The sequence below is a fragment of the Erythrolamprus reginae genome, chromosome 4 (genome assembly GCF_031021105.1).
Source record: "Erythrolamprus reginae isolate rEryReg1 chromosome 4, rEryReg1.hap1, whole genome shotgun sequence".
Lineage (NCBI taxonomy): Eukaryota > Metazoa > Chordata > Lepidosauria > Squamata > Dipsadidae > Erythrolamprus > Erythrolamprus reginae.
In genome coordinates this window covers 103341681-103354758 of record NC_091953.1, presented here as the reverse complement: position 1 = coordinate 103354758, position 13078 = coordinate 103341681, and the positions used below count along the sequence as shown (strand labels likewise).

The window sequence follows — 13078 nt, the reverse complement described above, 5'->3', positions numbered from 1 at the left end:
TAGGATGGATCTATGTTTATCCCAGGCATGTTTAAATTCAGTTACTGTGGATTTACCAACCACGTCTGCTGGAAGTTTGTTCCAAGGATCTACTACTCTTTCAGTAAAATAATATTTTCTCATGTTGCTTTCCCCCAACTAACTTCAGATTGTGTGCCCTTGTTCTTGTGTTCACTTTCCTATTAAATAGTAATAGTAACATGTTACATGTTAATAGTAACATATGACAATTATATGCATTTGTGTCTGATTTCATGATAGGGGTTAAGAAGTTAAGAGTTTTATTTGTGCAAATTCATATTTGTCTACAGTGTTATTACCTGCTGTGCTCCTTTTCCTTAAATTTGGACTGCTAAGCAAGACCGCAAAAATGTAACCGTTCCACTGACCAACATAATCTAAGATATTGTTTGGATCTTCGTCCTTACTTCTTAGCACTTATTTGACATCTCCCCCACTAAGTGTTTAAAATGCTACCACCAGCTATTCAATTTTTGCTACAGTGGTGCCATGACAACTCTCACATGATATGCTGCAAACACACCACTGTTGTTAGAGCTTTGCTCAAGAAGGTTCCAGCTGATGACTCATGCTCCTTGAAGAACTCCAAATTTAGATATATTTTAAGTTGTTTTAAGATGCATCGTGCCTACCAGCCAATTCTGCCGTGTGGCAGTAAATACCTCCAGCAGAAGTGGGACAAAACTACTTATGAAGAGCATAAGAAAAAGGTAAGCATAACTTTTTGATAACTAAAGACATATGCCAGCCACCTCTTACCTTCCTGTTTCTAAGTATTCATCATATGTTGTCCTTCTCAACTTCACATTTTAAACTAAATATAATTTTAGTACTCAAAAATTAGATATAAAATTCCCTCCTTAAAATACTCAGGGTAATACTTTTTTTTTTTAACCCAAAGTAAAAATGTAACATTTCCCAAAGAATGACTACTTTTTATACTAGTTTTTTTGGACATAGTTATTAATTCCCATGATGAAGCAGTGTTAAGGTGATTATCAATGGCATTTATTAATGGTCCTTTTCCTATCACAATACTCTCCAAGAAATACAGCATCACATGTCCATAGTGGGGATGGTGGAATATAAATGCCACACCACTGTTTATAAATTGTCTAATGCAAAAAAAATCATCAGTCCTAAAAAGATACAGAATTTTATTATAAACAAATTGATTTTATATTAGTAGCATTATTGTCACAATTACTATAAACATATATATATAGTGCCAATGTAATTTGATGTCTATTTTAAAGTTAAGATAATAGGAAACATATCCATGGATTTCAATTCAGAGATGTCCTTGATTTTTCTGTCCTTCCTATGGTGAAAAATAAGCCATTGAAATTAATTTCCTTTATTTTTGAAAATTAGAAGTACTAGTAATCATAGCACTGGAGTGGCAGGATTGTAGAAAAGTTTACATTTACAGAAATATTGTACAGTCTTTTTTCTCGGCAAGTGAGCACACTTACAAATAAACACTGGAGATCGATTACAGGTAGTCCTCAACTTACAACCACAATTGAGTCCAAAGATTATATTGTTAAGTGAGAAATTTGTTAAGTTTGATTCATTTTACAACTTTCCACACCACATTTGTTAAGTGAATCACTACAGTTGTTAAGTTAGTAAAATGGACACTAAGAGTATCTGGTCTCCCCATTGACCTTGCTTGTCAGAAGGTCGCAAAAGACGATCACACGACTCTGGGATACTGAAACTGTCATAAATGTCAATCAGTTGTCAAGCATCTGAATGTAAATCACCTGACATGAGAATGCTGCAAATGTCATAAGTGTGAAAAATGGTCATAAATCACTTTTTTCAATGCCGTTGTAACTTTGAACGTTAACTAAATGAACTGTTGTAAGTCAAGGACTACCTGTATTCCAGGTGCAACATTGGAGACCACAGACAAAATTCATACTCAATGTGTTGATCTGTTATCTACAAATACGCTCTTTCATGACACTACAGGATAATTAATCTTGACTTTACAGCATATAACTATTTATTTCCTAAGACTGATTACAGTGTTACATTATTATTATTATTATTATTATTATTATTATTATTATTATTATTCTGTTCTTATTTAGATCTTAGGCCTTTTAAAGTACATGATAAATAGGCATCCTATAAATCAGTGATTTTCAACCTTTTTTGAGCCGTGGCACATTTTTTACATTTACAAAATCCTGAGACACACCACCAACCAAAATGACACAAAATGACATTTACCTCCAGTCCTGACCAGGATTAGAAATCAGGACCATGGGGAGGAGTAGCAGCTTCAACTATTCACCGCGGCCACACAATGACAAGTGCGCGGCAGCCTGAGCGGGGACCTTCCTGGGTGTGGATGAGAGGCGGCCTGCTATTGGTTCATCACTAGTGGTCGAGATGAATCCTAGAAGGTGATTGATCAGTGAGCATTCCCTGTGCCTCCACTCTTCCTGTCGCTGATAGCTGGAGAGATTGTGAGGGGAATGTTTATGTTCGGATGGAGGTGGCTGGCGGCGGGCCGAATAAATGGCCTCCGCGGACCATATCTGGCACGCGGGCTGTAGTTTGGGGACCCATGTTTAATTTCCCCATGGCCCACCTGACCACACTGGTTGAAAAACATTCCTATAAATAAAATGTTCTGGAATATGTGCCTTGTAAGAACAAAGGTAAAAACTAGCTTTATATCCATAATGAGCTACAACAGTAATGGTGAACCTATGGCATGGGTGCCACAAGTGGGACGTGGAGCCATATCTGCTGGCACTCAAGCTGTTGCCCTAGTTCAGCTCCAACGTGCATGTGTGTGCTGCCCAGCTGATTTTTGGCTCACACAGAAGCTCTTAGACGGTGTTTCCGGCCTCCAGAGGGCCTCTGGAGGGGATGGGGGAGGGCGTTTTTACCCTCCACTGGCTCCAGGGAAGCTTTTGGAGCCTGGGGAGGGCGAAACACGAGCCTATTGGGCCCACCAGAAGTTGGGAAACAGGCCATTTTCGGCCTCCACAGATCCTCCGGCGGGACAGGGGAAGCTGTTTTCCCTCTCCCCAGGCATTGAATTTTGGGTGTGGGCACTCGTGCAGGAACAATAGCATGTGCTCATGCTTTTTCGGCACCCGAGGAAAGAAAGGTTCGCCATCACTGAATTACAAGATAGAAAATGTTTATACCAGTAGGATAAAGGATCAAAGAGGAATAAATAGGTGCTAGATAGGGGCATGTGATAGAGAGTGACCATTCTAAGTGGAAGAGATGTACTCTAAGAGCATATGCACCAAGACAAAATCCTTGTGTATCCAACTGGCCAATAAAAAAGTATATTCTTCTATTCTAAATTAAGTGAAGAATATCTGTAATCCTGTCACCACCATTAGAATTCAAATTGCAAGAGAGAGAGAGAGAGAAAGCAGATAAATAATTGTTCCTTACTAAGAGCCAACAGGTTTTACTTCAAGTATGAAATAAATTTAGGAGTTTCAAGAATTTAAACATCAAACTAAAAATACATGCCTTTTTGATTTATTCATTCCAAGTGAAAATTAAACACAAAATTAAACACAATTGTGTTAAACCTGATGCAGATCCTGACAGCCAAGCCTATGGTAGACACATCTGCTCCTCCAACATATGGACATCTTCACTTGAAATTAAGAAAACTTAAGGTATTTATACTTTGCTGTAGCAAAAACAGAGGCAAGGGGGCTTAAAAGGTCATGAGGTGCCCTATTATAATATAAATATTTATCAACTGCAATCAAAATATTGTTTTTATTCTGTGTCTTTTTTAAAAAAAATGTATTGTCAGCTTTGCAAGATTTCAGTGAGACAAGAAACACACCCAGGAGTATTAACTTTATTTTATTTATTTATTTATTTATTTATTTATTTATTTATTTATTTATTTATTTATTTATTTATTTATTTATTTATTTATTTATTTATTTTGTCCAATACATAATACACATTGAAGAGAAAGATATGTAATAATATAAGTAAAGAAAAGAATAGAAGAAATGATATAAAAGTATAGGTGAACATATTTGAAAGGAAGAAAAGATAAATGAGATAAGGAGAGACAATTGGACAGGGGACGGAAGGCACACTGGTGCACTTATGCACGCTCCTTAGTGACCTCTAAGGAACCTGGAGAGGTCAATCGTGGATAGTCTAAGAGAAAAATGTTTGGGGTTAGGGGTTGACACTACTGAGTCAGGTAATGAGTTCCACGCTTCGACAACTCGGTTGCTGAAGTCACATTTTTTACAGTCAAGTTTGGAGCGGTTAATATTAAGTTTGAACCTGTTGCGTGCTCTTGTGTTGTTGCGATTGAAGCTGAAATAGTCATTGACAGGTAGAACATTGCAGCATATGATCTTGTGAGCAATACTTAGATTGTGTCTTAGGCGATGTAGTTCTAAGCTTTCTAGACCTAGGATTGATAGTCTGCTTTCGTAGGGTACGAAACCTTACAATGAACTGAATTACAACCTTACAATGAACTATATCTTCATTGTAAGGTTACATTAATTCAGTGTTTCTTAAATAGTGGGGTGGGCCCCCCAGGGGGGGCATGGAGCAATGGCAAAGGGGGTACGTGACTCCAGGGACCATGCTTTTTTTTGCCGCAGGGAGTAGGATTTTTTGCATCAAACAATAGCACACAGCATAGAGCAGGAGATATGAAGTGCAGATAGCAAGCACTTAAGAGACACCATAGAAAAAATATTTAACAGGGATGAAAAGAAAGGAAGAGAAAGGAAGAGAGAAACGGAGATAATGAGACAAACTTAAGTCTCCCAAAAGCTAAGATGAGGAAATAGGATAAAGCGCATGTTGCGCTTGGCTTCACTGTGACTACTGTGGGAGACGAGGAAAGACTGGTATGTTTACTGTGTGTAAAAATGTTGGCAGCAGACAGCAGGAAGCCAAATAAATTAAGGCATCCCTTAAACACATTAGACCTGAATCACGCTGATAAGCCGCTTGAGTTTTTTCAGCAGTGCTGAATGTTGCAAACAATTCTCCTGGCAGAGAATTGGGGGCCGGGGGAGGGAATAATAATAATAATTTGTTAGATTTGTATGCCACCCCTCTCTGAAGACTCGGAGCAGCTCACAACAAACAATATACAGTGTACAAATCCAATGTTTTAACAAACAGTTAAAAAAAACCCTTATAATAAAAAGCAATCATACAACCCAAACAAACCATACATAAACCATAATAGATGAGGGGCATAGTTCTCTCTAAGCTGAGCAGTGAGCAATCGCTCACTTAAAAATCATCATCAACTCAGAGTTTTCCAAACCTGCCCAGAAGCCGAGAGGGAAAGAGTGAGAGGGAAGGAGAGAGAGAGGAAGAGAGAGAAACAGATAGAAAAAAGAGAGGAAGGAAAAGAAAAAGAAAAAGAATGGGAGTAAGGAAGAGAGAAAGAAAATCAAAATCTAGTTTGAAACTAGCTCAACTATTTAAGTGGCATTTTGATATTAATAGAGTTGCCCTATTATGAGCTCACTGTTATAGACACACAGTACAGTACAGTATTTTATTTTGAAATTCTCTGAGGCAAAACAGGGTGGGTTTTTTGTTTGTTTGTTTGTTTGTTTGTTTGTTTATTTATTTATTATTTCTGTGCCGCCCAGTCCCGAAGGGACTGCCGCTCAGACACTATACTTTTCCGCCCCCCCCAAAAAAAATTAGAGGGAACACTGATGAGGGGTATATAAATTTCCCCATGCCTGGCGACATAGGTGGGTTTTCAGGAGCTTACGAAAGGCAAGGATGGTGGGGGCAGTCCTAATCTCCGGGGGGGGGAGTTGATTCCAGAGGGCCGGGGCCGCCACAGAGAAGGATCTTCTTGAAGATATCTTAAAAATACAAATCTAGCAGAAATTATGAGAGGTGGATTACTTAAGACGAAATTTTCAAAATTCTTATTTTGCTAGCTGATGTGAATAGTGCATAGTTTTGCTGTGGTCTGGATAAAGGAATTGAGTGAAACTGCACTAGGTCAAACTACACTGGAGGTTTCCCATATTTTATTTTATTTTTTTATTTTATTCATTTGTCCAATACATAAATACATAGAAGAAAGATAGACATGTAGTAATATGGCCCTGAATCTCATTTTTTGAACACTTCAGACTGACATGCGATTTGATTCGTTTCGGCTTTGTGTAAGGTACCAGTGTGTAGTGTGAATCTAACCAATGTTTGTGAACTGTGCCATTTGGCATGGTGTTTTCTGTGAAACACACCAAGTAAAATATAGATATGTCGTGCATAAAAGAATTGATGTTGATATAGTTACTGAGTCAGAAAGAAATACAAGTAGCCCTTGTATTTTTGCTTGTAACAAATACAACCACAATTGAGCCCAAAATTATACGGTTAAGTGGAAAAAAAATTAAGTGAGTTTTGCCCCATTTTACGATTTTTTGCACCACATTTGTTAAGTGATTGACTGCAGTTCTTAAGTTAGTAATAATTAAGTGAATCTGGTTTCCTCATTTACTATACTTGTCGGAAGCTCACAAAAGGGGATCACCTATCTCCAGAACACTATAACTGTCATGTGAGTGTAAATCATGTGATCATGGGCTGCAATGGTCAATGTGACAAATGGTCATAAACTACTTTCTTCAGTGCTGTTCTATAAGTAGCATTAAATGGGATGGGGGGAGGGAAATTAATTACATATATGATATATAATATGATCTATTAAAATATTATTTTTTAACATCTGAAGCTTGATCAGGACCGTTTGTCTACAATAGAACGAGATAATCATTTGTTACTAAAGAAAATATCGTACATCATGAAGACTGAAGGAAGAGTAGATAATAAAAATGAATATGTAAGCAAAAGGTAAGGTTTGGAGTAAAAATGATAAACAATTATGTAGCTTTAATAATTGTAATATTATTCTACCTGGGGCCCTTCTGTCTTCTGGCTGTGTCGTTTCCATGGTCCATGGTTACTACTGTGTTTCCCGCAAAATAAGACATCCCCTGATAATAAGCTCAATCGGACTTTTGAATGCATGGCAATAAGTCCAAGGGCTTGTTTCAGAGTTCAAAAAAATATAAGACGGGGTTTTATTTTGGGGGAAACATGGTAGACATGTATCCAAAAAATGTTATGTGGATTACAAAGTTAAGAGATCAAATAGCAATCAGGTCAAAAACAAATCTTACATTTGCCCAGATTTGACTTCCTAATTTCTGCTATTATTATTATTATTATTTTATTATTATTATTATTATTTATTAGATTTGTATGCCGCCCCTCTCCGCAGATATCCATCCTAAGATAAAATACAGGAAATAATATAAGGGCAGACTAGATGGACCATGAGCTCTTTTTCGATCATCAATCTTCTATGTTTCTATCAATTGTTATAATGGTGTGAGCTGAGAATTGGGTTAGTGGACGTAACATTTACTTCAGATGTAGAGGACTATTGGTTTAAAGCCCAACAGTAGCTTTTTTAAAAAAAATCATTTTTTTATCTGACCTATAACTTGTATCATTTCATCATTTTTGCTGAATGTTTCATTCCAGCTTCCAAATAACTGAAATAAATATTGCAGGTAGTGGGGAACTTCCAGCCAGACTGATAGGAGGAGGTCAAGTGGGGAATTAGCTTTGAGCCCTTGTGCAACTGTAAGAAGCACAAGCCTGCTTCCCTTCTCCTCCCCCTGCCTGGATCCATGAAACCTTATCTACTTGTTCCTGGGGATGGCAAAGAATCTGGGAGATTCTTGTAATATAAGTAGAAATCAATACAGTTGCTGAGTTAAGATATTCATAAGTGGCTTCACAGCAAAGAATTTATTACTTCATTTATTTGGTGCTGGGGGGTAAAAAGAGAATACAGTGTTCCCTCGATTTTTGTGGAGGATGCGTTCCGAGACAGCCCGCGAAAGTCGAATTTCCGTGAAGTAGAGTTGTGGAAGTAAATACACTATTTTTGGCTATGAACAGTATCACAAGCCTTCCCTTAACACTTTAAACCCCTAAACTGCAATTTCTCATTCCCTTAGCAACCATTTAGATTATTACTCACCATGTTTATTTATTAAAGTTTATTAAAAAAATATTTATTAAAGGCAGATGAAAGTTTGGTGATGACGTATGATGTCATCGGGTAGGAAAAACCGTGGTATAGGGGAAAAAACAGTGTGGTATAGCTGTTTCGCGAAGTTCGAACCCGCGAAAATCGAGGGACCACTGTACCAGCTTTGATTGGTGCATCAATGGACTAATAAAAAAGCCCAATCGAAAATAAAACCAAAACAAAACACGACAGTTCAGGGGGAGGGAAAGCTAAAATATTTCTGCTAAATTTCAAACTGATAACTTTCTGAATACTGTATTTTAACCCCTGTGCTATTGAGACTTTATTTATTTGTCTGTCTGTCTGTCTGTCTGTCTGTCTGTCTGTCTGTCTGTCTGTCTGTCTGTCTGTCTGTTTGTGAGCCACCCCGAGTCTTTGGAGAGGAGTGGCATACAAATCTATTAAATAATAATAATAGTAATAGTAATAGTAAATAGTAATAGTGATGATGATGATGATGATAATAATAACAACAACAACAACAATAACAACAACAACAAAAGTAATAAGCTGAAGGTGCTTAGTGTAGAGCAGTAAGAACAACTTATTTTAATTGGCCATTTTGAAGATGGGACAGAATGCCTTTCGCTTTTAATGCCTGAATGATTAATTTATTGCACAGAGCTCTCTCTGCCCCCTCCCCACTTTTAGTTTAAACAGACAAAATCGAGAGCGAGAATTTTTCAGAATAAACCAAGAAAATTGTGCCATCCTGGAAAGAATTTCAAAGTGTAAATCTCGGTACAGTATGCAAGAATGGAGTGAAGACTGGCAAAAGACTACAAACTACATGAGCAGTATTACAAGATATTCTCAAAGCCTGTGTGAGTTGCAGATTCAAAAGGTAATTATTGCTGCTAATTATATACATACCACACATTTCTGTTGGTTGGTCTGTATGTATCTCTAGGTCTTCTGTTGCTAAGCTGTATCTCTTGCAGTTTTTAGAGCAGAAGAAACTTGTGCTAATGAAAAGCTGGAAAATTCCATAGTTGTTCCAGTAAGCGTGGAAAATCAAAAGGTGCCAAAGCCATAACAGAACTGAAGTATCCTATCTTATATATTATTTATTTATTAAATTTCAATATCTGCTATTAACAATTTGAACAACATTTGCTAAACCCATGCTTAGTTCAGGTACTTTAATGGAACACGGGCACACCTGCATCTCCATGCGTGATTTTGCTACCTGCACAGGCACAGAAGCAGCTGCGAGAGCAATCATGGGCTTCCCCAAATATGCCCATGTCACACCAACACTCCGCAGTCTGCATTGGTTGCCGATCAGTTTCCGGTCACAATTCAAAGTGTTGGTTATGACCTATAAAGCCCTTCATGGCACCGGACCAGATTATCTCAGGGACCGCCTTCTGCTGCACGAATCCCAGCGGCCAGTTAGGTCCCACAAAGTGGATCTTCTCCGGGTCCCATCAACTAAACAATGTCGTTTGGCGGGACCCAGGGGAAGAGCCTTCTCTGTGGCAGCCCCGGCCCTCTGGAACCAACTCCCCCCAGAGATTAGAATTGCCCCCACCCTCCTTGCCTTTCGTAAGCTTCTTAAACCCCACCTCTGCCACCAGGCATGGGGGAACTGAGATACTCTTTCCCCCTAGTCCTTTACAATTGTATGCATAGTATGTATGTATGTATGTTTGGTTTTATAATAAGGGTTTTTAGCTGTTTTAATATTGGATTGTTATATGCTGTTTTTATTACTGTTGTTAGCCGCCCTGAGTCTACGGAGAGGGGTGGCATTCAAATCAGATCAGATCAGATCAAATCAAAAAATAAATAAATAATTCCGCTCAAACTCACGGTACCTCCAGAACCGCGGAGGCGAGCCCAATTAGGCGTTATGGCCAGTAGCCCACTATTGGCGTGGATGATTTTTAAAGCAAGGGGAAAACTCCCATAGGAGAAAAGAAGTAAAGTACCAAATGAGGGGGGGGGGGAGGAAATACATTAAGATTGCATAGGACCCATGAATGAACAATCACTGTATTAGCCATATTTTGCATTGTATGCATATGAAAATAATTGTTCCTTCACAGTATTATTTTTGGTATAGGTAATGATTGATCCTTTTGAGACTTTCATTAATGGAACATTTCAAATCAGTTCAAACTGATGGGCATGGTGTCAAGATTTGGAATGAATCCATTGACTGATCATGTGAAGCTCCATACATAAAAATTTACACATCTATATATTTCATTAAGCTTAAGAGTATGGGGCCCAAGTTTTGCAATAGAAAATATAGAATATTGTCTTTTTCTTTCCTTCTGTCCAAAATAACATACCATTAGCATTGAAATTATGCAATCCGCTTACTTTTCCCATTCCTGTAAAGGTCAGATTTTATGTTCCCAAATAATACCTAAAATCCTGGTCTGCTTTAAAGATCAACAAAAGCAATTCTTAGTGCTTAGAAGCATGGGAAAGCACCTTCCTTCAAAAGGATTTTAAGACTTTTATCTTTATGCAACATATAGATTGAAGGGAATAAATGTGAAGTTGCAATACTTTCTCTGCTTTACATTAAGCCACAATCTCAAAACATTTCTAAAGCACACATTCCTGAATCAAGGATCTGAAACTTTTGCAAGAAAGCAGAGACAATGTAAGTAAACCTGTGAATACCAATACATTCAGTTGAATTATAGTTCAATTAAAATAACTTAAACAGCATTGGGACAAGGTCTCAACAACCAGAACAGCAACCAGAAAAGAACCAATATTGTCAAATCTGGCAGCTTGTTACAGTTGAAATAGAATTTGTATTAAAATAATCAAGTTAACCAAATTAAAATATTTGAGTAGTTAAGTTTTGCAAAATTTGAAAAAAGATAGTTGAAAATCCATATTTTTGTTTTAAGAAAACGAAGCTATTTTTAACTACAATCATTTATCATTTATAATCACACAGGGACAATGTAAGAAAATGTATAAAAAAAGACTGAAAAACAACAAACTGAAAGTTGAACATCTGACAGATAAGCAAGAACAAGGAGAAGAACTAATCCACCAAGACAAAGAAGTGAATGAGGGTCATCATGGAGAAAATCCAATAGAAAAAGCTTAATTTAAATACTTACAATGACAGTTCAGATAATGGACATTATATGCTTGAATTCTTGATGTATGGATATAATTACTGGGAAATTACTACAGTTATAAATATTAAATATGTCTTGTAGGTGAATAATGTTCACGCCAGTTATTAAATATGATGTATTAGCAAGCTAATTAGGCTGGCCATCCTAAGCCATTTACATTAATGATAATTAATTTACAAGAGCACTACTTAAAGTTGAATATTTTTCTAAAACAAATGTCACAGGATTAATGAAAACTACAACAGGCTGACTGACTGGACAGACAGATATTTAAGGCTGTGCTAAAGTGTGTTAATAATAGAAATCTCTGATATGAATTACACTCTCACTATGCTAATATATTAAATAAGCAATGTCTCATTAATAAACAATTTTACGCTCATATTTTTTGACATCTTCCAGTGGCTTTTCTTTAAAAATATTCTGAATTATACTGTAAGAGCTGTGGGATTCAGAAATGTGCCATTTTCTGTGCTGCTCACAATGCAATCCAATGCTTTACTCATGGGAAATATGAATTTAAAAAATTAAACTCTTGGTGACTTCATTGATACAGTACATCCAGGGGTGGGCTGCTGCCCGGACAGGGTGGAACGCAGTGGGGTAGCGAAAATGGAGCTCCACCCTATAGCACCCAATTTGCACCGAAAGATGTTGAAAGAAAATACAGGACATCCTGCATAGCCACGGCCACAGTGTGGTAGTAAAAAATTTGGTAGCCCTTCACTGAGTACATCTATAGGTAGTTTTCTTGATAACAATATAAAACTTTAACATATAGACCTTGAATTCCCAGAGCATTTCTTATTTTAATATTAACTTCCCCTTTTCAGTATCACCACTGCCATCTAGCCGGGCTCAGAGGATTAAGTACATATTGTATGCAATTAAACATACTGTATATTGTGTATTGGGCAAAATGAACAAATAAATAAATAAAACTAAATAAGTTTGAGATCCGCATGACAAATAATCTACAAATCTCAAATTTCATTTCAAGTCATGTTGACCTGAGCAAGGTTTTAAAGGAGGGAGAAAAAAAATAGGCATATATGTTTAAGTGACACACTGGAACTCTCCAGTTTTAAGATTTGTGCTCCAAACTTGACCTCGTCTCCCACAAAGAGACCCACTTGTCCTCGAGACCCACTTGTCCTCTTCCTCCCTTTGGAAGTTCACTTTGACAGCAGAATCATCAGAGCATCTCTGGGGCCCTCTTCGGTACCAGATGTAAGTGGGAAACAAGGGTTGCCTTGTTTGAAAAGGACCTGGATCTCTTGTTGCTGTTTTAATTGTTTAAATACACTGCTCAAAAAAATAAAGATAACAATCAAAACAACCCAATATAACTCCAAGTAAATCAAACTTCTGTGAAATCAAACTGTCCACATAGGAAGCAACACTGATTGACAAGCAATTTCACATTTATTTATCTATCTATCTATCTATCTATCTATCTATCTATCTATCTATCTATCTATCTATCTATCTATCTATCTATTTATTAAATTTGTATGCCGCCCCTCTCCGTAGACTCGGGGCGGCTCACAGCAGTGATAGAAATAATGTACAATACAAATCTAATAATACGAAGTTAAAAACCCATAATTTAAAAAACATGCACACAACACACCATACATAAATTATATAGGCCTGGGGAAGATATGTGCACATTCAACTTTGTACAGAACAAAGTATTCAATGAGAATATTTCATTCATTCAGATCTAGGATGTGTTCTTTGAGGGTTCCCTTTATTTTTTTGAGCAGTATCTAAAATGGAAGCAGATATACTGGTAATTACAAAGCAGAATGAT

The 13078-nt window shown here is 37.1% G+C and overlaps 2 protein-coding genes across 3 annotated transcripts in view; one reads left to right on the top strand and one right to left on the bottom strand.

Moving 5' to 3' along the window:
- The window catches only part of LOC139166905 (uncharacterized), a 984072-nt gene that overhangs the window by 583475 nt on the left and 387519 nt on the right, over positions 1–13078 (bottom strand). The window lies entirely within an intron of this gene.
- CFAP97D2 (CFAP97 domain containing 2) lies at positions 547–11646 on the top strand. Of its 2 annotated transcripts, XM_070751114.1 has the most exons (5): positions 547–731; positions 3609–3689; positions 6776–6894; positions 8798–8990; positions 11073–11646. In XM_070751114.1, the coding sequence occupies exons 1-5, from the start codon at positions 639–641 to the stop codon at positions 11226–11228; spliced, it is 642 nt and encodes a 213-aa protein (XP_070607215.1). In that variant the 5' UTR covers positions 547–638; the 3' UTR covers positions 11229–11646. The 2 variants fall into 2 exon arrangements, with proteins under 2 accessions (XP_070607215.1, XP_070607216.1); XM_070751115.1 differs by lacking the exon at positions 3609–3689 and having other exon boundaries at positions 554–731.

Bases quoted from the DNA above. Each gene is read 5' to 3' on its own strand.
- CFAP97D2 (XM_070751114.1), top strand. From the start codon at position 639: ATGCATCGTGCCTACCAGCCAATTCTGCCGTGTGGCAGTAAATACCTC. The intron at 3,690-6,775 runs GTATTTATACTT...TAACATCTGAAG, and splicing joins TGAAATTAAGAAAACTTAAG to CTTGATCAGGACCGTTTGTC. The intron at 8,991-11,072 runs GTAATTATTGCT...ATAATCACACAG, and splicing joins GTGAGTTGCAGATTCAAAAG to GGACAATGTAAGAAAATGTA.